Here is a 27,609-nt window from a genome sequence, read left to right as displayed (position 1 = left end):
AAATTCTATAACTGGTTAAAAGAAATAAACGATAAATGAAGTAAAATTATACAGGGATACCGTTTAGTAGTCTAACAATAGAAGTAATTTATTTACAGTATAAATAAAGAATATGTGATCATAACATTTACAGAGTAATGTATAAATGTATATATCTCTGAAAATAATTTATGTCAGAAATGAGGTTGTAAATATCCCAATTGTTTGTTGTCTATCTGTTTGTTGTGTGTGTACTAAATATAAATATGTTTTTAAAACTGAAATTGTTTTAGATACCAGACACTATTTTAGCAATGTGGTTTAGAAATATTTCAAAATCTACAGCGGCCAAGCTTTCAAATACAGTATACTGTACTGTACATAAAAACTACATAAGAAGTTTCTTCTAAACTGCATGGCAATCTGAACCGAGGCGATCGGCGAAGGCGCTAATGACTTAAATTGCAAGGAAACATAGTTGTGGAAAGCGAAAAGGCAACGGGACAAGGGGCGAGAGTGGGAGGCTTGTATAGATGAGGGGGATGATGATCCCTTTTACTGAACGGAAAGGTAAAATGCTCAGTTAACATGTGTCCAAAACACTCTTCCTTCTGCATCGATGCCCGGGAAGCTACGTTACCTGACCTGCCCCCGTTTGTGCTTAAAGAAGCCTTTCCGCTGTCGGAAACTGCCTCCAAACGACACTCAGCCGGCTGAGCCGGTCAGAAACACTGCAGAGGGAAGCAGGGAGGGGTTGGGGGAAGGAGGAGGCTGGGATCTCCCTGCCCAAAGCCACAGGCTTCCCTCCCGGGCCATTTAATCTCCGCCGTGTGCTTGCTTTGCAATGGCGTCTCCTCCAGCCACTGGGGGGCGCGCTGCCCAGGCAATGCCCGCCTCGGCGATGGCGGCGAAGGCTTCCCCCGCGGGCAGGGGCCGGACGGGCCGCGCCGCCATATTGGCTGTTGTCCTGTCTGAAAGCAGCGGCGGCGGCGGCGGCGGGCGAGCGGCGTTAGCGGCGGCGAGCGGCAACGGCATTAGCGGCGGCGAGCGGCGGCGGCGGCTGGAGCTACTGCGCGGCGGGGTGCAAGACGAGCATGACTCGCAGGCGGAATAAGGCGGTGGGCGCGGCTGGGGCGCGGCGGGAGCGGGCGGGGGGAGCAGCCCCCCCGGAGCCGCCCGCGCCCCCCGCTGGGCCCGGCCTTCCCGAGACCCCCGAGGCGGCGGCGGCGGCGAGCGGCGCGGAGCAGGGAAGAGCCTCGCAGGTAACTGGGCGCGCGCCCCCCCATCTCGCCCGCCGTCAGACCCGAGCCTGCATCCACACCCCTCAGCCCGTTTTATACCCCCGCATCCCTCGGCGCCGCGATCCTCTCCCCCCCCCAATTCACCCCTAGCGCAGTCGGATCGCCCGCAATCCAGCCATCCCGGAATGAGCCTTTTTCGGCGTCCCTCCTCCGCGCGGTGGGGATCGCCCTCCCGAAATTGCGGCTCCCGCAGCACGTTGCTTCAGCACCCTCCTTTTCGTGCCACCCACCCGTTGCAATCCAGCAGCACCCGCTGGCCGCTTTGGCGGTCACCTCAAGATCCACCTTGGATCCCGGCTGCCCTAAATCCCGGTGGATCATTGTCTGTGCCCTTTTATCAGCCCACCCTACCCGCAGCCACCTGCTCCCCCTGACATCTAGCACCCATCGGGCCCAGAGCCCCTCCGCTTATTCCCCACCAGCATCACCAACCCCCTGAGTAGATAGAACAGTTAGCCTGAAATAATGTCTGCTGTGCTTGTTCGGTATGTTATTTCGCCTTTCAATCGCCCCCCCCCCCCCCCTGTATGCTTAGTCTAACTGATTGTGCATTTAGTCCAGTCCAGGATGCAGAAGGCAGGGCTGCTTGTACATTTGCTGCAATTTCCCTCTCATTTCAGTAGAGAAGCACCATACCATAGGCTGGTTGCACCCTGTCATCATCACCAAAACCTGTTCAGGTTTCTTTTGGAAAAACAGTTACATATTTCTTAAATATCTTAAATCTTATTCTGTATTCCGCCTGTCAGGTATACAATGACAGGCCTTTCCCAAAACGATCAGTTTAGTGTTACACGTCTATATCCTAGCATTCTGTTTATATTTCGAGTACTGTATTTCATTTGCTTTTCAATGCAACCTGCCCTGGGACTATGCTGCATCTTGTCCTTTAGATTGTACCTAGGCATGTTTCAGTATCCCTTTCAATACATGAATCCTTTCCTGCTAGGAGATGGTAGTTAATTGGATCTTATGCGGTTGAAACATCCTTTATTAAACAATAAAGAGTTAATTGCAAGCAGGAGATGGTTACTGAAATGCTTTTTCCAAGAAGGACGTATGTAGATCAAAGAATCCTGTAAGGCCAAAAGGAGACATTGACTATGTTCCACAAAAGTCATTCTGTAAGTGATGTTATGTCCCCCCAGAGGCTCACCAAGTGGACCTCAGCAGTAACTTTAATTTACTGATTTATTTACTGAAGTGGATCTTTGCTACAAACAGAATGCAGTTCGCCCCAAAGAAAGAACTAGAACCTGATGTTTGTCAGGATTAGTTCAGTATAGCTATTGAGCCCTATTCTGGATAGATGGCATCTGTTCTATTGGCACAGGGCAAAATGCTTCTACATCTGTATTGTTCACCATGTGTAGTGAGGTGGCAAATGCTTAGGACAGTTTTGTGCAAACTAAGACCTGTGAATTAAACTGGGAAGCCAGACTTCCATTGGTAGACAGACATGCCTAAGACTCAGTCAAAGCAGTACAGAATATGTAGAAATAGGGCCTTGTCTATCTACTGTGCCAGTTGGCAAGACATTTACAGTCTTAGGAGGCTGCAGGCTACTGCACTTGTTTACATATTTTTCAGTATGGCTAACAAGAACTGTTTGATGGGCATTTTAAGTGAAACAAGGACAGAGAGTTTTCTAGAGTGGGAATCCAGCTCACCTAAAATGACATTAGTTTCTAGCCCAAGGTTAAAAAAATGTCTATTCTGCCATTCCCTAGCTGCTTGTAAGCAACCCTCTATTTACTTGTCCCTTGTTATTTTCAGGAATAATTGCATAGCTAAAGCTATATAGCTTTATAAATGTTAATAAAATAGCACCAGATCCAGAAATGGTTTGAAATAATGCTTGAATAAATAAGTGTTTTCCCCAAACAAATCTGTAAGCCCTAAGGGTGATTCCAATTTTAGTCTTCCAAAAGCTGTGATGATGGCCTTTGATATAGAAATTAAAGAAACTAGGACCCTTCTAATCTATCACAGAATATTCTATCGTCTGAATTCAGAGCATCAAAATTTGTGAGATACCTATCCATCAACATTGCCCTTTAACTAAGAGCATTTTCCTTACTTTTTAAAGCATGATATCCTTTTTTCTACATATGACTTTTATTTAGAAAAGTATTCCTAACTTGCCTTGTGGCCAGGAAAACACTCCTACAACTTATAAAACTTCAGCTGTTTTAAGAACTAAAATCACCATAGGCATCAGCATAGAAGAAAAATGATATCTCTTACACATACATATACATAATTCCATCGAGTTCAATGGGTTTTTCTTTAGATAACTGGGTCCTAGATTATGGTTTAGGATTCCTTGCTTTGGTGCTTAACAGTTATATTTATTACAGAAATCAAAATTTAACAGATTGACACAAACATGAACTAAGCCAGATAAGCAGCAGAATGGCAAGCTCTGAAAGTTGAGAAAGAAATTAACATCACCTGCCCTACCTGTCATAAAGATAGCTAGCACTCTGTTTATGATTGCTTTTTATTTTTTAACTCCTCAACTATTTTAACATTTCTTTATCATTTTGGCAAGATTAAGTTGCAGTACTGCATTTTAAAATCCAAATATTGTGTGATGTGTGGGTAGACTAGGAAGCCACAGTTTGCTTCTGAATTTTTGGTGGGAAATGGAGACAGGGTCCCCTGAAATAAGAGAAGATACCACTTTCAAGAAGCAGAGCACTTATAGGACACAGCTGACACAATTAATTGTTCCACTTTGGGAAATACTCCTTTGCATTTTGGGCATACAGTCATGGATGCCCTAATCAAATTGGAGGCGGCTGTCTTTGACAGCTTCCCTGTCAAAAGAAACAAAAGATTATCACTACCTGTCATTTTAAATTTTTTGTATTATTTAAAAAAAAACCCTAAAATGGAGATAATTGGCCCAGTGTTTATATAGTTGAAGGAGACTACTCTCTTCTCTTCTTATTTCTTTCCATTTTAGTCCCATGTAGTGTGTATAAGAAAGTAAAACAAGGTGTTACTAGAACTGCCTTTTTTTTGTAGGGCCACTCTAGGATTTTGTCTCTTTGTCAGCAGTAGCAAGAGATTTTCTGCAGCATAATTGAGGGAAGCTAATGTAACCCTGTTGCTTCTTAAGCTTGTCAGTGTGAATAGTATGTATCTTTGTCTCTCATCATTTTCATTCATATGTATGTGTGTTTGTGTGTGTGTGTGTGTGTGTGTGTGTGTGTCTGTCTGTCTGTCTTTAGATATCCTAAACTACATATTTGTGGCAATATAATCCTTGAATTGTGAAGATTAAAACTTAGCTTCAAGTCATCCTTTTATGTAAAAGAGGGATGGGTTTAAACATCTGATTGAAAAAAAGTTTTGTACAAGATGCTGCCCAAAGCATCCCTGTAGCCTCATTTTCTGAAGACCCAAATCCAAATGTTTGAAGAACTAAAATTAATTTTTAAAATCACAGCTGTCTGAGTTACTGTAACTGATCACCCTGTTGGAGAGCTGACCGATTTATGAAGGGTATGACCTAGGTAGTAGATAGATGATTGGCTAAGAACACAGATGTCTTGGTTTTCTGTAGAACTGAAGACAATGCAGCACTTAAATAGATGACTAGGCTGACTTTGGGTAAAGCAAATTAAGGCCTTCTTTGTAACTGATTTCTCTCTAGTATTTCCCCATTTCCACAAAACCTATTATGATAAACTTTATAACCTTGTTCTGATCAAATAACGTTTTTCACATTAAGGTATATTATGTAATTGCTAATGTAAGTGAGGCAACCACTTCTTTAGTTTTGATAAGTGGGATTCACTTAAGGCCATGAGCCAGGTTGCCTTGAGGAATAAGGCTTATTACTCATTACAAGGGACGTAAGTCTAACCATTTGAATTGTCTTGAAAATGAAAGGCAAAGATGATTAATTTCAATCCCTCTAAATAAAGGGATTGCAAAATAAAGTACTGTATTTATATAATCTCTTAAACTAGATAACTCTCAACAAATATCTCATTTTTAAAATAATAGTCAAATATAGAAGAATATATCAGATATGCCAGACATGGTACCACAACTTTAAGTATTTTTGGGTGAAGACTATTCTTTCAACCTATTCCATTTTGGGTTCAAACTTCAGTAAATCCTTGAGAAGGTCATGCTGGGATGTAAACAATGGGAATGCATTTCTGTTAATTGTTTTGGGCCTTCCAAAGGAGGAAGTATTATTAATGCATCTTTCAGAAACTGTCTAATTCAGGATTGAGGGGTTCGTGAATGTATTGGCCCGGTGTTTCCACAAAGTGCTACTAGAAGACAATTTCACTGCCTTTTGGTCCTTGGCTTATTGGATAGATCCTTCAGGCATATATGTATTACCAAAGCTCTTGTGTGTTGTGGTTCAGTCTGGGACCCCTCCGGGAATGGCTGACCTTCTGTCGGTTTCCAGCTCAGAGGGAGAGGCTGAGGAACAGGAGGTGCAGACTGACGAGGAAGAGGAATCCCAGGCTGAAGAAGAAGGACAGCCAGAGTCCCACCAGGGGGAGCTCTCCCCAGCAAGCAGCCTGGATTCCTTAGGGGAAAATGCTCAAGACATCATAGATATGCGACAAAGGAGATCTAATCAGAGACGGACTCAATTGGCTAAGTATTTCCAGCATTAGAGGTCACAGCTGGGTTTGGGTGTGGTGCTCTTGGGAAAGGATAAAAGGCGGACCCACCCTTCCTGGCTTGTGGAGTTTTATCTTGGAGATTCGTGAGACCTGTCTGTGAACTTTGGTGGCTTACAATCCTGGTTTGTGCCTTGGACTATTGAAACCTTGGGGGGGGTGCCAGCAAGAAGCTTGTGGTATTGACTGGACATCAGGACCCTGCTGTAACGTATTATAGCCTGTCTGTTGTGAAGACAGGTTTTCCTTTGTGCTTATTTTTTCCAGCTATAAAATACTTTTGGCTTTTACCAGAGTGTCTGGCTGTTTTTTCAGTTGGTGTTGAGGTCTGGGAAAACCCAGACAGAACATTGTGTCTATAGGATGGTTTGTAATCTTCAATTGGGTGAAGCAGTACATCATAGGGCAGTGATTTTTAAATCAAGGTACCTCAAATGGGCTAACTTAAAAAAAGGTGTCCAAACTCTGGCACTCCTGATTTTTGCAGGATTGAAATTTGGCACGGTAGTGACCCCTTCAGTGCTGCTACATTGCTCTGGTCAGCCACCATCACATTGCCATAATTTCCAATGCTCTCTGTAAGTTTCCTGCAAGAAAACCAGTGGGGAAGCCAGCAGGAAGTTGGAACTTGCTTTTTCTCCCATTACTTTTTGCCTGCCCTTAGTTGTTTTGTTTGTTTAGGTAAGGAAACATTGCTGAAGCAATGACCCAAATGGGTCAGAGGTAGTCTAGTACCTAGGCCACCAACCTGTGGTGTGAAAGCTTTGGTGGTTCCCAGAGTATTGCACTCGTCTTCAAAGTGAGAGGCTGCTGAGGAAAACAGTACCTGGCATGTGTAATGGAGATGCTGGGCATTTTTAGGTCGGCCTGGACTGGGGGAGAGTGGCAGTCGCTGATGGCTTTTCCGGAGGGGCTAGGCTGTCGTCACATCCTGCACTTTGGAAGGCGTCAGGAGAGCTAGGGCCACGGGACCTAGTGGGGATTGGGATAGCTGGCTACGGTGGGTGGACGGGCATTTCTGGAGGCATTTGAGAATGGACAGCATGCGCCAAAGTCGCTCTGGGCGTGCCTGGAGCTGTTGGCAGTGAAGTGGGGGAGGGGGAAATATGCAGAAGGTACTTTCTTATTCCCTGTCCGGCTTGTAGGCTCCCGAGAAGGGTATACTGTACAAGGCAGGTGGAGGAGAGCTGGACGGGCATGGCCAAGTGGACCTTCACCTGGATTCTCTCCAAACATGACTCCTTTCGTGCAGTCCGCAGTCAGCGCAGAACTAGGTTATTGGGATGGGGGGAAGGCGGCTTGAGATGGGGATGTCAGGTGCTACTTCATTCGCAAATGCCTCCCCATCCTGTTTGCAGTCTGGGGGCAAGGAATGTTACTTCTATTCTACACCATTCCTGCCCCCCCCCCCAATCCAGAGGAGATTTGGGGGGATCTCTTTTGTGGGCTCTCTGGGCAAGAGGGGCATGTGGTGTCCTCCCTTCTCTACCCAGAAAAGCTGCTGTTGAATTTGCTGTGCGACCAACAGGACACCTGTGGCCGTTTTCCTTCCCCTTTTTGGAGGATGGAGCTGACTGCTCAGCCCACCCTCGTGCTGATCTTCCTCCTGCCCTTTGCTTCCCTTTTGCCTGCCTTTTACGCCCGCTTTGTTTTGGAAATTATTATCTGCTTCCTTAGGACAAGGATGCCCGTAATCCTCAGTGAAGTGTGCTGTGTGTAGGATGACCTCAGAGTAAACTTAAGATGAGGCAACCATTGCCAAGCTGTATGCTTCATTATTGTTTTTGACCATTACAACAGTCACCCTGCTCTGAGGATACCGATTCTCATCTGATTGTTTCAGTTATTTCTCAGATGCTCTTTTTAGTTAAGTTTGATCTTAACTGTATATTTTTAACTAATATTTAATGGCATCAAATAATTTGGTTTTCTTTGGTTTTAGATTTGAATGGTTTCCATGATGATAATATTTTTGTTACAGATAGACAACCTTTAAAGATTTTGTTATTAAATAAGCATTTATAATTTTGTTATAAATACACATATAAATAGGTGTATTTCATATTAATAAAATGGAAGTTCTCTGGTCATTATTTTACAAATGTATTTATCCTTTAAAAAATCATATTAGTGATCTGCGGGACTCAAAATTATGAATTAGAGTCCGCGGGATTTAAAATTATGAATTTGGTGGTCCACGGGATTTAAAATTATGACCTTGGTGGTCCCTGAGATCCAAAAGGTTGGGGGAAACTGGGTCTAGAAACATAGAAACATAGAAGTCTGACAGCAGAAAAAGACCTCAGGGTCCATCTAGTCTGCCCTTATACTATTTTCTGTATTCTATCTTAGGATGGATATATGTTTATCCCAGGCATGTTTAAATTCAGTTACTGTGGATTTATCTACCACGTCTGCTGGAAGTTTGTTCCAAGGATCCACTACTCTTTCATTAAAATAATATTTTCTCATTTGCTTTTGATCTTTCCCCCAACTAACTTCAGATTGTGTCTCCTTGTTCTTGTGTTCACTTTCCTATAAAAAACACTTCCCTCCTGGACCTTATTTAACCCTTTAACATATTTAAATGTTTCGATCATGTCCCCCCTTTTCCTTCTGTCCTCCAGATTATACAGATTGAGTTCATTAAGTCTTTCCTGATACGTTTTATGCTTAAGACCTTCCACCATTCTTGTAGCCTGTCTTTGGACCTGTTCAATTTTGTCAATAACTTTTTGTAGGTGAGGTCTCCAGAACTGAACACAGTATTCCAAATGTGGTCTCACCAGCGCTCTATATAGCAGGATCATAGTCTAGTGTACACTATCCCTGTAGTTCTTATTTATTACATCTATAAGGTACTTCTTCAACAGAAACTCGAACTATGTACATAGTACTTCTATTTTTTTCCTCAAAACAGCCCTGTGAGTTGGTTGGGTTGAGAGATAGTGACTCTGTGAGCTTCCAAAGTGGAGAGTGGACTGGGTCTCCCCTTCATAATCCTACAGTTTAACCATTTCACCATCTGGTTCTCCTTACAGAAACGTTGCGAAAAATATACTATGCTGATGACATTTAACTTTTTTTCAATTGAGTCAAGAAGGCTATGGGTGTTCTGGACACTATGAAGGACTGAATATTAGCACACAGCTTGAGGCTCGGTTGAGATAAAATGAAGGTTTTACTGGTCCGTTGATGCAATGATATGTGGAGTAGGCCTTGAGAATAAGACCAAGAGATGCTGCTTAGGGAATGGTCAGATAAGAGACAACACAGCCTGCAACTGCATAGTGGATAGAGGAAGAGGCTCAGAAAGGACTCTCTCTAGGTTCTTGGGCTGTAATGGTGATGGCAAGAGAGTTCTACTTTCAGACCTGCATGAATCTGTTAATGTTGCTTTACAGTATATTAGAATTAATTTGTCTGATCACATTTCCTGTTTGGTCCACCTCGTAAGATTGACAATAGACAAAACAAACCTGGAATTTGGGCACAACCTCTAATGGATGGATTTGTATCCCCTTATTTTATTTTTTGCAATTTTGCAATTTTTTCGGCCTAGCGGGAGTGCAGATTCTTAGACCTAGCACTTCTTTTAGACAGCCAAGTAGTCACAGTAGCCAGCCGTTTTTTTCCTTATGCTAGTTACATTGCTTCCTGGGGACAGTGAATCTAGTCTGTAATCAAGCCCTAGCTATACCTCTTGGGTGATTACTATAACACTCTGACTGGGTTTGCACTACACACAATTGTAGTATTTCAATAAATTGGTAGTTAACCAATTATGGCTTAGCATGATGTGTGAAACCAGCCTTTGTACTGGCTGCCCTTGAAAAACTTTGGATTTCAGCTAATGCAAATCACAACTGACAAAACTACTGTATGATTTATGCTTTAGAAACTGGACATCAGCAGATATTAACTATATTGGGTCTCCACTTATTCCTAAACCCAAAACAAAATGTTTTTTATCTGTAAAGCCTTCACAGAATGGAGCCTAGACTATCTGAATGCTGTAATCTCTCATACAGTTTTTAACCACAGGCCTATGTTGTATCACCAATGAGATTAGATTGTTAAATTCATGGAGTAAGGTTATTTTGGTTATACTTCAGTTATGGAATGTCCTTCTGGGAGAGATTGAGTTGGTTCAGTTCTTTTGGTTTTAGTGTTTTCCTGAAAATAAGACCCTGACTTATTTTTTTGTACCCTGAAATAAGCACTTGGACTTATTCCATGCACTCAAAAGCCTGATTGAGCTTATGAGCAGGGGATGTCTTATTTTGGGGAAAATAGAGTAGCAGCATTGTTTGAATAGACATATTTGAAGGCCTCAGATATTTTTTTAAAATGTTTTTATTTTTAGTAATTGAACTGTATTGCACCTTTTATGTTTTTTACTGCTCGGGGCTTGAACTGTAAAAATTATGATCTATTGTACTCATTTTTTAATTAAGCTACTTCTATAATTTCAGTATTTTAAACACAAATTAAAGTCACTGAGTGACAGGCTTCCTCCCAATTTTTACTCTGGGACAGAGACTGCAAGGTACTTTAGGTTTCCCAATTGTTCACATATTAGCTTTAATTATAATTTGTGCAACAACTTATGCCTGGTTCATGTTAAGTGATAAATGTTATCTTACATAGTGTTAAATGTACAATATGCATCATGTTAAATCAAAACCAGACATACCACATTGTCCTGTAGTATGATGTGTGAACCATCTTTCAATTGCAACATCTTAAAGTATCTAACCATCCTAAACAAGTTTATAAAATAGTGTTGAGAAAAGGAACAAACCACAGCAACACCTGAATTTAGGAAACAGAAAAGGAATTGTTAATGTTGTACAATCCTAATTTAAAGACAAAAATGGAGTATAATTGAGGTTTCTTCACCTCTATTTCCTCAAATTCATCCTCAAGTAATGGATTTTTAATTCATTCCTGTATAAGTGATTAATAGTGGCCACATATATAGAAATCCCCACTACATGAGGTTTCTGATGATAGTATATGGTTTGGCTATATGGTAAAGCTGTTTCAAGATCAGGGCCACAAAAGTCTGGACAACAAGGAGATGAGAGCACAGAACACTTTCCATTATCATCATCATTATTACTATTTACATCTAATGATCCTCCAGAATTTTACAGCCCAGATCTTGGAAATTTTTTAGTATATTCCCAGAAAGTTCTAGTATTAAATTCATTAATGTAGACATGTGCATTTGACCTTGTCCTGTCTCAAAGTGCTTATTCAAGGCATAAATAATGTGGAACAGTAATGATGAAATTAGAGTAATAGAAGCTCTGCTAAAAACAAAACAAGTACGTTTGAATTTAAGTATTATTTTCAGGTCTTCAGAGTGCTTTTCAGGCAATTGCATTTACATTAACCATGTGTTCTGGTATATGTGTGATGCTTAGTAGAGAAGAGCCATAATAATAGAGAGTTCCATAGAAAGAAAATAGAGGTTTGCCCGTAACTTATGGTTACTAAAAGCACTGCATGAAAGAAAGAGTATTTCTTTGCCTTAGTTTTACTAAGTGAGATTTTAGGATGACATTCTTCTTCAAACCTGACACACATCTTTCATGCAGCTTAGGTGAAGTTGTGTAGTCTGGGCATAGCTGGATACCCAGATTGCAATATATGTACATTTTTCTCTTCATCTGGTAGCTTTTATCACAAGTTGGAAACTAGCAAGTAGCATATTTGTTTAGTGACCATTCAAAGTTACAGTGCCACTGAAAAGAGTGACTTATGGTCTTCCATCCTTACAACCATCACAGTATCCCCCAGGGTCACATGATCAAAATTTGGGCACTTGGCAACTGGCATGTCTTTATAATGGTTGCAGAGTTCTGGGGGTTATGGGATCACCCTTTGTAACTTTCCCAGCTGATTTTGATAAGCAAAGTCAATAGGGAAAGCCAGATTCACTTAACAACTCCCTGATTCACTTAATAACTACAGTGATTTGCTCAACCACGGTAATAAAAAGGTTGTGAAATCTAGCCTGACTCACTTAACAACCATTAGCAATGGAAACTATGATCCCATAGTTGAGGACTACCTGCACTAAGAAATAATAGTTGCCCTTCATCAGATAGGACAGAATTTTGGTGTCTTTAAAAATAAGAAGCCAGGAAACCCAGTGGATGTAAGTTATTTTATTGTTGTATCAGAACAGCAGTGCCTACTGATCATCTTCCTCTTATTCAGCTTGTAAAAACATAGGAGTCTGTTATTAAATTGACATATCTGCTTCACTGCAGTGAGGACAAATTCTCTTCTCATTTCTAACCCATTAAGAGTGTAATGACAGGCTGACTTTTCATAGCTCTTGCTAGTTTGCTTTATTGAGGATAACTTACAATCGTTTAATTAAAGTTATTAAAATGAAAGTTGTCTTCAAGGCAAAAGAGACAGGATGCTGCCTGAGTACACATTGGCGCTCACATGTTACAGTTTTCCAAAGCAGATGAATAATACTAAGCATAGTTTCACACAGTGGAGTTTCTTACCTGCCACCTAATTTAAGACACAGAAAACAAATAAGGAAGCTATCCAGTTGAAGTTGATTGGCATTGCACCTATAGTCTTTAGGTTTAATATACAGAATGCAAATATTTTCTAATTTGGAGATTACTTCTTATAGTTACAAATGATTTCTTGTTTTCCCTTCTTTCTTTTCTAAAAACGGCTGTATGTATATATGTTCCAGCATAACTCTGGAACGCCTCGAGCAATTTCAACCAAACTTGGTACTGATACGACTTACTGTCTGTTGACAAATACTCTGGGGACAAGACACCACCCCAGTACCCCTAGGAGTGCCTTTGAAACAATGGTCATGTTCTGTACACTGAGCCTAGCTCAGCGTAAGGCCGTGGTGGCTGAATCAAAGGCCTCTGTACTGGCTTAATCAGGCTCTCTTGGCTTTGTAGGCCTACTGTGTGAGGGAGGCCTAGGCCGCAGTTGGGCCGAAGGACAATCCTGGGAACACAGACCAAAGCTATTCCTTGTGAGATTGGGGTGGGATTGAGGTGGGCAATCCGCTTAGGTCATAGCACACTTCATTAAAGGACTCTGTATTGGTCTAATCAGGTTCCCTTCACTTTGTAGGCCTACTGTGTGAAGAAAGCCTAGGCCTGAATTGGGGCAAAAGATGATCCTGGGAACACCCCCCAAAGCTGTTCCCTGCGAGATCAAGGGAACGAGGCCTTTACAGGAACTGAGACCAGTATAGATGGCTTTGATTGAGCCTGTCACGGCCTAAAGGGATCATCTGTCGCCACCTCACAATTTCGGCCCATGTTCTCAGGATTGTCCTTTGTCCCAAGTCATCAGGCAAAGGATGGGACCAGCCCAACTGAGACAAAACAGGCATGGAGGCCAGAGAGGAGACCCCGCCTATTTCAGCAGGGGTGGAGGAGGCACAGCATAGGGCAGCTCAGGGATTTATGTTTCAGTCCCAGTTTGAGGAAATGGTAAAATGGGTAGTGGCAGAGGCGGCGTGGGGTGGGGATGGCGCTTCTAAATCCCCCAGCTGTCCACAGGTTCTGAAGTTGGGATTTGAACTTATATTTTTAAAACCCTGTAAATGAAATTGCTTTGGTTTGACACTATAGATATAATTAATTCCCTTTAGAAACATAGAAGACTGACCGCAGAAAAAGACCTCATGGTCCATCTAGTCTGCCCTTATATTATTTTCTGTATTTTATCTTAGGATGGATATACGTTTATCCCAGGCATGTTTAAATTCAGTTACTGTGGATTTATCAACCACGTCTGCTGGAAGTTTGTTCCAAGGATCTACTACTCTTTCAGTAAAATAATATTTTCTCATGTTGCTTTTGATCTTTCCCCCAACTAACTTCAGATTTCCTTTCCTCTGTAATTGGGATAAATAAATACCCGGGTAACATTGGTAATCGACTAGTATGCTATAAAAGTCTTACAAGTACTGTGGGAAAAGGCTGCTACAGAAATGCAACCAGTATCTAAATTTCTTATTGGAACACTGTCTTATCACTGCTAAATTTATTTGGAGTTTTCTTGGACTTAGCTGTCCCTTCAAGTTGTAGGTGGAGAGTGTGCTGCCTATATTTGATCTCATCTTTTATTTTCATTTGCTATCAACTAAGTCCTGCCTGTGGTCATCTTGGTGTTAGAAACAGATTGTGACAATATGATTTAACAAATTCCCTGATGGTAGTTTGTAGGAGCAAAAGGTGCTACAAGATTCTTTGCTGATGAGTTAACATTGCTGGTCAACAAATCTCCTCCTTGATTGAAGTACCAGTTGCACTCTTAATACCCAGGGCCACAATCCAGAGGTGCATTAACACAAGTTATTTTTGTACGTTTCTTTTTTTTGCAGCTGTCACACCAAGTCAGACTTGTAGTTGGCATCTGTCTCTGGATTAGAACCCAAATGGCTAATTGGATGCTAGCAACACAGCCCCTGTAAGATTATGCCGAAGACAAAATGATATGCCGGAGGGGGGGGGTTAAACATCTTTTTATTCTTTTAAGCATTAAAAATAGCTAGTTACTTCACCTTTAAATGGGAAGTAACACACTCGTGCACGAAGTGTGAAACCTAGTTTGTAGCCTTGTGATAAAATGCTACAGATGCTGTTCTCCTGACTAACGTATGGCGTACTCCTTGACTTGCAACAATTCATTTAGTGATCATTGAAAAAAGAGGCCATTTTTCATGAGCGTTGCAGCCTCCCCATAATCACGTGATCGGCCGCCCTGAGTCCCATTGGGAGTAGGTGGCATTGAAGTCAAATAAATAAATAAATAAATAAAATTCAGATGCTCCGCAACTGACTCATATCTATGGTGGTTGCAGCATCCCAGAGTGATACGACCACCTTTTGTGTGCAAGCAAAGTCAATAGGGAAGCCAGATTCACTTAAGAACCATGTTACTAATTTAACAACTGCAGTAATTCGCTTCACAACTTGGGACAAGAAAGATCATAAAATGGGAGAAAACTCAATAAATGTTTCACTTAGCAACAGAAGTTCGTAGCTACACACACACACACACACACACACTGAATTCTAAGTCAAGAACTACCTGTACTGGATATCTACCTCGACTCATGAGCAACAACTGAGCACAGAATTTCTCTTGTTAAGTGAGACGTTTGTTAAGTGAGTTTTGCCCATTTTTCATTTCTTGCCACAGTTGTTAAATGAATCAATGCGGGTTGATAAGTTAGTAACATGGTTGTTAAGTGAAACTGGCTTCCCCATTGATTCAGTGTTTCCCAATCTTGGTAACTTGAAGAAATCTGGACTTCAACTCCCAGAATTCCCCATCCAGCAAATGCTGGCTGGGAAATTCTGGGAGTTGAAGTTCAGACATCTTCAAGTTGCCAAGATTGGGAAACACCGAGTAGCTCATCGGAAGGTCGCAAAAGGAGATTGCATGACCTTGGGACACAGCAGCGGTCATAAGTATGAACTAGTTGCCGAGCGTCTGAATTTGGATCACATGATTATGGGGAGGCTACAAAGGTCACAACTTTGGAAAACGGTCATATGTCATATTGTTCAGTTCCGTTGTAACTTTGAACAGTCACTAAATGAACGGTAAATCGAGGATTACTTGTATGGAGATATCTTCCAGTATTGGTAGTTCTTGACTTACAACTGTTCATTTACTGACTGTTCAAACTTAACAACAGCACTGAAAAAAATGACAGTTTTTCACACTTGCGACCGTTGCAGCCTTCCCGTGGGCACGTGATCAAAATTCAGGTGCTTGGCAACCGACTCATATTTATGACAATTGCAATGTCCCTGGGTGACTGGGTCATGTGATTACCTTTTGCGATCTTCTGACAGGCAGTGTGGGAGCCAGATTCACTTTACAAGCTACAATTATTCAGCTAACAACTGTGGCAAGGAAAATTTTAAAACTGGGGGAAAACTCACCTAAAAAGTGCAACAGAAATTTTGGGCTTAATTGAGGTCCAGATGTCAGGGACTACTTATGTAGATGAATCTGTGTAATTTTTGTGCCAAAGTATTTGTCAATTCCTGGGGAATTTTGTGGGAGTGTTTAATTTAAAAATCATATATTATTTAGAATAAGGAATGTCCTTCCCCTAAACCACCTTTGGGGTCACAGCCCAGATTGGACAGAAAAATCTAACAAAAAAGCCTGAACTAAGGCTAATCTATATCAATTCATCCATTCATTTTAATGTCTTTCTGGTAGGAGCTGAAGGCAGTTTACAGGAGAATTTCCATTTCATCTTCACAATAAGAAGCCTATAAGGTTTGAGGTAGGCTGGGAATGTGATTTGGTGAAAGTCACGATGTGTTTCCACAGCTGAGGATCAACGTGACACTGCCAGTACTAATCCAACACCTTAACCACCTCACAGCAGCTCTGCTATGCTTACACTAAGAATTCTGTAGTTGATAGCCTCTATGAAACATATCATTTGCTCACAGGAAGGTGGCTGTGAACATAAACAGTGGGAAGAAAAATACTATATAACAAATAATACTTGAATAGGAATTTTATCAATAAAACTTTGCATCATAAAATAATTTAAATCCATTCTCTCCAAAACGAGTGCCCCCACCTACCTTTGTTCCAACAGAGCTCCTCTGAATTGTTCGTGTTTAAAGGGTGCCAAAGACATGGAGAATGAATAAGAAGGTTTTACAAGTAGCATCATGGAGATACACTATTTGTTAGTTTGTTCAAGCACAGTATACTATGCGCTGCCCCCCCCCTTTTCAATTCCATAGGAAATCTTTCTCTTTTTTACCCTATATACTCACTGACAAAGCCCAACTGCAAATAAGTCAGCCCTCTAAATATTTATTTTTTAATTTTCACTCCTAGTTTATTTGCAGGCAGCACATTTTTCATGGTATTTTGGTTAAAAATGTGAGGGCTTACACTATCCACGGATGAGTTTATTTATGAATATATATGGGATTTACAGATACTTTTTAAAAAAGTAATACTTTTCAGTATTACAGCAGTGATGGGTTCAACTTACCTTTGCCTCCGGTTCGCATTGCGATGTTTTGCAGGCGGGTGCCCTCATGCAATGTTGCTTCCGCGCATACTCAGTAGCAGGGTTCAGCCCCAAACACAGCTGAGGAGCTAATCAGCTGTGCTTTGGGTGAAGAAATAAAGGTCAGTATTAACCCGGAAGGAGGTGGAAGGGCTCTTTTTCAAGCAAGCGGAAGAGGAGAAGACCCCTGGAGGGGTCTGTAATAGGGTAAATGATTTAGCTTTACCAAATGGTCAAAGCAATGGAAACTGCAGTTTAATGTTTCCAAATGTAAAATACTGCACTTGGAGAAAAGGAATCCTCAATCTGAGTATTGCATTGGCAGTTCTATGTTAGCAAAAACTTCAGAAGAGAAGGATTTAGGGGTAGTGATTTCTGACAGTCTCAAAATGGGTGAGCAGTGTGGTCGGGCAGTAGGAAAAGCAAGTAGAAACATAGAAGTCTGACGGCAGAAAAAGACCTCCTGGTCCATCTAGTCTGCCCTTATACTATTTTCTGTATTTTATCTTAGGATGGATATATGTTTATCCCAGGCATGTTTAAATTCAGTTACTGTGGATTTATCTACCACGTCTGCTGGAAGTTTGTTCCAAGGATCTACTACTCTTTCAGTAAAATAATATTTTCTCATGTTGCTTTTGATCTTTCCCCCAACTAACTTCAGATTGTGTCCCCTTGTTCTTGTGTTCACTTTCCTTTTAAAAACACTTCCCTCCTGGACCTTATTTAACCCTTTAATATATTTAAATGTTTCGATCATGTCCCCCCTTTTCCTTCTGTCCTCCAGACTATACAGATTGAGTTCATTAAGTCTTTCCTGATACGTTTTATGCTTAAGACCTTCCACCATTCTTGTAGCCCGTCTTTGGACCCGTTCAATTTTGTCAATATCTTTTTGTAGGTGAGGTCTCCAGAACTGAACACAGTATTCCAAATGTGGTCTCGCCAGCATTCTATATAGCGGGATCATAATCTCCCTCTTCCTGCTTGTTATACCTCTAGCTATGCAGCCAAGCATCCTACTTGCTTTCCCTACCGCCTGACTGCACTGTTCACCCATTTTGAGACTGTCAGAAATCACTACGCCTAAATCCTTTTCTTCTGAAGTATTTGCTAACACAGAACTGCCAATACAATACTCAGATTGAGGATTCCTTTTCCCCAAGTGCATTATTTTACATTTGGAAACATTAAACTGCAGTTTCCATTGCTTTGACCATTTATCTAGTAAAGCTAAATCATTTACCATATTACAGACGCCTCCAGGAATATCAACCCTATTGCACACTTTAGAGTCATCGGCAAATAGGCAAACCTTCCCTACCAAACCTTCCCCTATGTCACTCACAAACATATTAAAAAGAATAGGACCCAGAACAGACCCTTGTGGCACACCGCTTGTAACCTGACTCTGCTCAGAATACTCGCCGTTAGCAATAACTCTCTGATGTCTACGCTTCAGCCAGCTGCAAATCCATTGAACTATCCAGGGATTAAGTCCAATCTTCACTAATTTATCTATCAGCTCTTTATGTGGAACCGTATCAAAGGCTTTGCTGAAGTCCAGGTAGGCAATATCCACGGCACCACCTTCATCCAACACCTTTGTGACATAGTCAAAGAAATCAATGAGATTAGTCTGACATGATTTGCCTTCAGTAAAGCCATGCTGATTTGGGTCCAATAAGTTATTGTTTTTTAGGTGCTGATTTATCCTCTTTTTGAGTAGAGTCTCCATCATTTTAACTACCACTGATGTCAAGCTAACTGGCCTGTAGTTATCAGCTTCTTCTCTACTGCCCTTCTTGTGGATAGGCACAACACTGGCCATTCTCCAATCCTCAGGAACTTCTCCTGTTAACAAGGATTGGTATGGATATTTCCCATTCATTAAAATCCTTAAACCATGTCTCAGTTATGGCAACCAGATCCAAATTGTCTCTAGATATTATGGCCATTAACTCACAGAGCTTGTTGCTCAAGCTTCGAGCATTCGTGCACATTACCCGAACAACATTATTTTCATTATTAGTTTGCCCCTTATCATCCACAACTACATCTATTTTATTTGCAGCTCCCTTTTCATAAGCTTCCAAAACCTGATTTATCCTCATTGGTCGGGGACAGAAATCACCTAAATCAGTTACATCTCTGTCCCCTTTACCTAGTTTAAATGCCTGTCCAAGAAAGTTCTGAATTCCTTACCAAGCACTTGGGTACCTCTGTATGATGGATGCAAACCATCCCTCTTAAACAGCGGTCCCCAAACTACGGCCCGCGGGCCGGATGCGGCCCGCTGAGGTCATTTACCCGGCCCGTGGCAGCGTAGGAGATTTTACCATCTATAATATACTAAGTTCCGAATGTCATCTCCACTCTGCTGCCGAGCGTCTGGCGGCGGCAAGGAAGAGGAAAGCCAGGAGGGCGGGGAGGAAAGCACCCTATGGCAGAGCAGCAACAGTTCCTCTGAGAAAGAAATTGGCCAATTGCTTTCCTCCCCGCCCCCTGGCTTTCCGCCTCCTCCTCCTCCAGACGCTCAGCTGCAGACCGTCTTTGTCCCTCCAGTGCGGCTTTTTTGCTTTTTTTTTTTTGCACCGGTGAGGTTTGCGCGCGCTTGGGCACTTTTGGCGTGTGGGGGGTCTGTTGCGGAGAGGGAGAGAGAGAGAGAGAGAGAAAGAGGGAGACATAGAAAGGGAGTGTGAGAGAGAAATAACGCAAGAAAGAGAGGGAGAGAGAGAGCGGGAGAGCTGCTTTTTTGCTTCTTCGCTGCCCGCGGGGAGCCTGGAAGCCCTGCAAGAGCGTCTGGAGGGGGCAGTAAACAAGACCGGCTCTTCCCGCGGGCAGCGAAGAAGCAAAAAAGCAGCACTCTCCCGCTCTCTCTCTCCCTCACCGGTGCAAAAAAACCGCAAAAAAAACGAACGGAGGCGGCGGCGGCGAGCTCAAGGAACCAAGAGCCGGTCTTTCTCCGCGCTGAATTGTTGCAGCTTCTGAGGCCGCATCCGCCTCCAGGCGAAGGGATCTCCTCGGTGGGCGGCCTCGGTCCGAAAAGGACCGGCTGTTGGTCCCTTGGCGGAGGCAGAGGCGGCCTCAGAGGCAATTGTTGCAGCCTCTGAGGCCGCCTCTGCCTCCGCCAAGGGGCCAACAGCTGGTCCTTTTCGGACCGAGGCTGCCCACCGAGGAGATCCCTTCGCCTGGAGGCGGAGGCGGCCTCAGAAGCTGCAACAATTCAGCGCGGAGAAAGACCGGCTCTTGGTTCCTTGAGCTCGCCGCCGCCGCCTCTGTTCGGGCGAAGGGATCTCCTTGGTGGGCGGCGGCGGCTGCAGCTTCAAGAGACCAACAGCCGGTCCTCGTTGAGCTGAGCTTCCTTTGGCTTCCTTCGAGGCGGCAGGTGAGCTTTGCAGTTTTGCCTCGAAGAAAGCCAAAGGAAGCTCAGTTTGGGGGCGGGCCTGAAGCCACCGCCGCCGCCTACTCTGCCCCGCACTTAGTCTGCACCGGGCAGCTCTGGCGGGCGCGGGGCAGCAGGGCAAGCCGCGAAGGTGGCGCAGCCAAACGTGGGTCGAGCGGGAGGGCACTGAGCAGTTGCGTGGGGTGGCGGTGGGCGGTTGGCTGCAAGGCACTGGCGCCGGCGGCAGCTTGATGTGTTGCAGGACGCCGCACATTGCTGGCGCTGCGCTGGGCATGGGGCTGGCACCTCTGTCCCGGCCCAGCCAGTGGGCCAGTGCCAGTCCGTGCCCATGCCCAGCGCAGCGCCAGCAATGTACTGCGACCCGACGTTGGTGCCACTGTCTTGGAGCTTCTGCTTGCAGCCGACTGGCTCGCGGCGCGTTGCAGGGCAGAAAAAAAAAGAAGAGAGGAAGGAAGAGAGAAGAAAAGGAGAGAGAGAGAAGGAAAGCATGAGAGAGAGGGAGAGAAAACAAGTGAGAGGGGGAGGGAATGTGAGAGAGAGAAAGAGAAAAATGAGAAAATGATGGAGGGAAAGAACGAGGGAGAGGGAAACAAAACAAATGAGACAGAAGGAAAAAAAGGGAGAGGGAAGAGAAGTGGGAAGGAGGGAGGGAGGGAAAGAAGAAGAAATGGAGGGAACAAGGAAGGAAGGAAGAATGAAATGAATTGAGGGGTGGAGGAAGGAAGGACTTTTTTGGGGGGGCGGTGTAATTTTTTAAAAAAATTTCTCTCAACATACATTCAAACAATACAATGTACCATCTAATTTTCCCTGAATAAAATGCAGTATTTTGTCAGTAACTAATATCAATCATCAAAAAAGTTGCAAAAGTTTTTTTTTCTAATGTGATCCAGGTACATACTTTTCTTTTAATTAAATTCCCTCCTTAATGTTCCTTCTAAAAGTACAACACCAATTATATTTCTAACTTAACCATTATGCCAAAGTGCTTTCTTCTTTCTTTATATATTTTTCTATAAATATTTTTCTATATTTTTCTATAAACCAAGAAAACCTTGTATAACCAATCAGATGTTAACAAAAGAAAATTAAAAACAAAACATAAACATATATGAATCTCAGACTTCTTTCCCCCCCCAAATAGTACGTTCCCATTTTGTTTTTTACATTAAAATAAGGTATGTGCAGTGTGCATAGGGATTTGTTCATAGTTTTTTTTATAGTCCGGCCCTCCAACAGTCTGAGGGACAGTGAACTGGCCCCCTGTGTAAAAAGTTTGGGGACCCCTGCTCTTAAACAACTCCCTATTAGACCACCTACTGACATCATGACTTACATAGCCAAAACCTTCAGCTTTACACCACTGCCTTAACCATACATTGAACTCTCTGATACACGTTGTTTTATCCTCTTGGCCACAAACCGGTAACACCTCTGAGAAAATCACTGAATCAGTTATTTTACCCAGCTCCACACTTAGACATTGAAAATCTCTTTTTACTACATTAACATTTCTCTGGGACAAATCATTTGTGCCAAGATGCACCACCACATCAACGTTATTACCTTTACTCACAGCCTTGACAATGTTAGGATGCTTGGCTGCATAGCTAGAGGTATAACCAGCAGGAAGAGGGAGATTGTGATCCCCTTATATAGAGCACTGGTGAGACCACATTTGGAATGCTGTGTTCAGTTCTGGAGACCTCACCTACAAAAAGATATTGACAAAATTGAACGGGTCCAAAGACAAGCTACAAGAATGGTGGAAGGTCTTAAGCATAAAACGTATCAGGAAAGACTTAATGAACTCAATCTGTATAGTCTGGAGGACAGAAGGAAAAGGGGGGACATGATCGAAACATTTAAATATGTTAAAGGGTTAAATAAGGTTCAGGAGGGAAGTGTTTTTAATAGGAAAGTGAACACAAGAACAAGGGGACACAATGTGAAGTTAGTTGGGGGAAAGATCAAAAGCAACGTGAGAAAATATTATTTCACTGAAAGAGTAGTAGATCCTTGGAACAAACTTCCAGCAGATGTGGTTGGTAAATCCACAGTAACTGAATTTAAACATGCCTGGGATAAACATATATCCATTGTAAGATAAAATACAGGAAATAGTATAAGGGCAGACTAGGTGGACCATGAGGTCTTTTTCTGACATCAGTCTTCTATGTTTCTATGTTTCTAAGACATCCAAACATGGAAAAATTCGCCAAAAAAATTATAAAAAAAGATGGCGGCACCCATGGATCAGAACCGACCGAATCAGACCCGGGATGCCATTTTCACATCATCAGTGGGTCGCTAATGGTTCAGACAATCTGGTCCGAATCAAGAGGAACCCACCCCTATATTACAATAATACTCAACATGTATACTTGCAGATAAGCTCATCCTTGGGTACACCTAATTTGCAGGGTATATTTTGGCACCTAAAATTCTTGGTGAGAATTATCCGTGAGTGTACAATAGTTTTGCCATGTAAAGTTTGCATCAACCTTAGTGACTTCCAGATGGTGTTGGGGCTGCAGCTCCCAGAATTCTCAGCCAGGAAGTTACTGGCAGAGAATTCTGGGAACTGCAGTCCCAACACCATCTGGAATGTGCCAGGCTGAAGAAGCTAGTGCTCGCTTTGCAAGGGATTTCTCATTAGAAGCCACCCACCAGAAATCCAGAAATTAAGCACTGTCATATGATTTCATGTAGCAGCAGCTATTTTATGTTGTCTGTTAAGTCCTAAGTAGATAAACATTCCATCTGTTCTGTTGTAAGGACAAACCTGAATTGTTAAAAAATTGATAAAAATCTTCATGCTATTGCCAAGAGAGGTTTTCTGCCTCGCTAGATTCTTTTTTATATAGTTAACTTGTATTTCATGGTGTCATTTAGAAACATGAAACAGTAATTATTTAATTGTTTAATATCAGACTATTTTCACATAAATTTTCAAGTTATTAATAGGTCTGTGTTTGTTTGTTTTACTATAGTAATATATCTGAAAACTTTTAAAAAGGTAAACAAGCTATTAACTCACAAACTTACCAGTTAAAAATTCTCTTGATTATTTGTTTAATGCTTGGCTGTTTAGTCTACAGAGTTAGAAGGTACAGATATAATTCTAATAAATATTGTGCTTTACGTCAGCTTCCTCGCTCCCTGCACTCAAAATGCTCCTATCCTTTGTTGCCCAAAGCTTAAATTAATTATCTAAGACAGTTTAAAGAGCAACGTCATTTTCTAGGTCTAGAATGCCTTTAAAATTAGGTTTTAACAAGTTTCCTACAGATGAGAAGACTCAAAACGAGGCACTCTCAAGAGACAGGATGGAGCCGGTACACTTCAACTTGAACAATTTTAAGGACAACCCTCTCAGTAACTAACCAAGAAGAAAGAAAGAAAGAAAAAAACCCATAAACTAGTGAATACTTCTCCATGATGGGAAATTTGTTGGTTAGATATCTTTATCTAGGAAGGAAAATACATTCTTACTTGAAACAGATCTAAAACTAATAGAACATTTGTCATGCAATATATTTTCCCCAAGTATTTGAAAAGGGATCTCTGGGGGCTCATCTGCTTAGCATCAGGTGTTAGCTAGAAACATAGTAGCTAAGCTTGTTAGAGGCATACATTACAGCTAAAATAAGTTTGGAACTTAATTTGACCAAGGCCTTAATTAATAAATAATTGTTAAGTTCAGGGATGGAAGTGGGGGAAATAAAAACTATTTATCCAATTATACTGTATTCCAAAACATTTTCAGAAATAGGATTGTGGCCACTATTATATTTTATTTCTCTCTTAATATTGTGCTAAAGGATTACAACCCCTGAGGTTTGTCTGAGCATGCTTAACACTTCTTTTTCCTGGTTACCATAAGTACAGAATGTAGAAAGAATGTAATTGAAATCATAGATTCTCTCTAATTTTTTAAATTACATTTTTTATTTCAAGACTGGTGAGACCACATTTGGAATACTGTGTTCAGTTCTGGAGACCTCACCTACAAAAAGACATTGACAAAATTGAACGGGTCCAAAGACGGGCTACAAGAATGGTGGAAGGTCTTAAGCATAAAACGTATCAGGAAAGACTTAATGAACTCAATCTGTACAGTCTGGAGCAGTGGTCCCCAACGTTTTTTCCACCAGGGACCAGTTTCAGCAAGACAATTTTTCTATGGCCCAGTGGGGGCGGAAAGGGGCGTGGTTGGGGGCGGGATTAAGCATGGGGGTGCTGGTCCTCCCCGCCCCTCTTTCCCGCCATCGTCCTGTGGCCGGCAGAACCTGCCTCCCAAGCCCTCTTGCTCAGCGGGAGCTAAGCGCTGGAGAGAGGGGGTCAGGCTGGCCCTCCTGCCTCCCCCCAGCCAAAAACGCAAAAGCGCCCCGCGGCAGAAGCCAAAAGAGGCTTGAGCCTCTCGGTCCTTCCCGCCCCTCTGTCTCATCCATCGTCCTGTGGCCGGCAGAACCTGCCTCCCGAGGCCTCTTGCCCGGCGGGAGGCAAAGCGCTGGAGGGAGGGGGTGGCGGCATGAGGGCCGGCAGCTGCTGACTCCACGGACCAGTGCAACATGCCCCGCGGCCCGGTACTGGTCCGCGGCCCGGTGGTTGGGGACCCCTGGTCTGGAGGACAGAAGGGAAAAGGGGGACATGATCGAAACATTTAAATATGTTAAAGGGTTAAATAATGTCCCGGAGGGAAGTGTTTTTAAAAGGAAAGTGAACACAAGAACAAGGGGACACAATCTGAAGTTAGTTGGGGGAAAGATCAAAAGCAACATGAGAAAATATTATTTTACTGAAAGAATAGTAGATCCTTGGAACAAACTTCCAGCAGATGTGGTAGATAAATCCACAGTAACTGAATTTAAACATGCCTGGGATAAACATATATCTATCCTAAGATAAAATACAGAAAATAGTATAAGGGCAGACTAGATGGATCATGAGGTCTTTTTCTGCCGTCAGTCTTCTATGTTTCTATGTTTCTAAGACAAAACAAAAACACAAACAAAAACACGCAACATAAAAATAGGAGCTAGATCTGCTCCATTCTTCTCAGAAGTCCCTCCCAAAAAAGGAGATGAGAATCTTACAGATCGTCTTAGGAAAAGGAGAAAAAGTTAAAGAAAAAGAAGATATATACTATATATGTTACTACTATTTACAGAATTTACATAATTTTATACCATCTAATATAATATATTCTGCTACATAGATGTTCTTTTATTCAACCAATCATAAAACTTATACCAAATTTTGTAATTTTCCAATTCTTCTTGTCCCTTTGTCCCTTGTCCCTAATGAAAGCACAGATTCTAATTGGAATTTTGTTTTTTCAGTCTTTTTGCTCTAATATAATATGTGGGACAATTTAAATGATAAATGTGAGAGAACTGTTTTCTTTTAAATTGTTGTCTCTAATGAGACTAATTATTTTCATTTTGTAAAGTACATAGTAAGGAAGTAGAGTTTTTGTTTAAATTTAGGGTTGATAGAAATAAACCTAGAATTTATTTAAAACATTAACGTCAATACAGGTTTTCTTACAACATTTCCTTGGCATGTGCTCTTTGCCACAGTTTCTTCCATAATCATAATTTGCTTTTATCAATTAGTGGTAATATGGAAATGTTTGTCAAATAGGTGAAGTTGTGCAGAATAATCATTGAATGTGTCTTAATGATGTTGGGAGAGATGGCTGTATTATGGAAAAATAAAATTCTTTGCAATGGTGTTTGTATAAAATAGTTTTATAAAGCCTATTTTGTGCATTTGACATCCAAATGATAAATAATATGCAGAGATTAATGTTTGGTTGCCATTAAATGCTCAAAGTTTCATGCAGGGACTTGTAAATAAACTCCCAATAAATCAGTACTTTAAAATATTGAATAAATACTATGTTTTCCCCAAAATAAAACCCAACCAGAAAATAAGCTCTAGCATGATTTTTCAGCATGCTCATAATATGAGCCCTATTCCCAAAATAAGCCCCAGTTAAGATGGCCGTAGCCAACACAGGAGGTGGCAAGTGCACAGAAGCTGATGATATCTGACAGCAGCCACAGCCCACTGGTCCATTGGCCGGCACACTCGGGGGCTGTGTAGCCCATGCAGCGCAGGTTGGTCCAAGGGCTGCAACCACCAGGCAGAGAGAGAGGGGAGGCACATGATCCCACAGGTGATTTTTAAGTCTACAAATGACATAAAGTTAGGTAGTAAGATAACTCTGGGCCATACATGAATGAATAATTAACAGAAAATATTCTTGAGCATTGTGCATAGGCTGCTATTGTATAGTTAGCTGCTCTGTTTTGTTAGCATTCATCATCATATTGAAATAATATATGCTATGGCGATATACAAATACTATGCATGTTTTTAAAAAGCCTAAATAATAGGAGCAACCAGAGAGTAAACAATTTCAATAGGAGGCCTTTTATATAATGTAGTACTCTGCCCATTGAGAAACAACTTAGAAGAACACTGAAGACACGGAATATTTGACAATTCTAAATGTAATCAGCTAAAAACAGGTTAATGCAGAAGCCAAATGTCTTATTGTTTAGAAAAGTGCCAGATGTTGAATCTGACTGAGTAATAATCTGTATAGCAAAATAAATAAATATGGAAAAATTAAGAAATTTCCTTATTGCATAGTCAGTGGGGAAGAACATAACCCAAAGCATGTTGTTAATGATTCATTTCGTTGAAACTGAGGCACCACTTATGACGTGATCAAGTTTCAGATAATTTTTTTTCAACAGTGGTTCATTCTGAGACATATACATGCTTTTTAATTAGTTCAAATTACTTTCCTTCTGAATTAAAGCTAGGGCCCAACCTCACCTATGTTTCATCAGTCTTGGGTACAATCATATCTCCTTTTTATAGAAAAGATAGAGCATTTTTTTCTTTTTCATAAAAGTAGTCTGCTAACTTAGTCTCTCATTTATGTCCTGGCCTTTCTTCAAAGCTGCATACAATATACGGAGTTATGCTTGAAAACAAGAAGATTTAGAGATGATCAGGTCTTTAAATCTGGGGATGCCTATCCATATATGACTGAAGATGTTACTTGGAAGCAGTGCTTTCTCCCTTATGGTGGATATAGCAGCCATGCATGGCTTAATCCTGCTATCACTGCTATATCCACCATCGTAGAAGAGGCGTATCAGGCAGGACCAA

General features: G+C 41.8%; 1 protein-coding gene across 2 annotated transcripts in view; it reads left to right on the top strand.

Annotated features, from left to right (window-relative positions):
• Positions 1–973: 973 nt before the first annotated feature.
• Positions 974–27,609, top strand: part of FAM193B (family with sequence similarity 193 member B) — a 50,758-nt gene continuing 24,122 nt past the window's right edge. For both annotated transcript variants that reach the window (XM_070738840.1, XM_070738839.1), the window contains exon 1: positions 974–1,241. In XM_070738840.1, coding sequence (XP_070594941.1) covers positions 1,074–1,241 — 168 coding nt within the window. In that variant the 5' untranslated portion in view covers positions 974–1,073. The remainder of the gene's footprint in view (positions 1,242–27,609) is intronic.

Source organism: Erythrolamprus reginae, chromosome 2, assembly GCF_031021105.1.
Source record: "Erythrolamprus reginae isolate rEryReg1 chromosome 2, rEryReg1.hap1, whole genome shotgun sequence".
NCBI classification, from domain to species: domain Eukaryota; kingdom Metazoa; phylum Chordata; class Lepidosauria; order Squamata; family Dipsadidae; genus Erythrolamprus; species Erythrolamprus reginae.
This window is presented reverse-complemented; position numbering and strand designations above follow the sequence as displayed.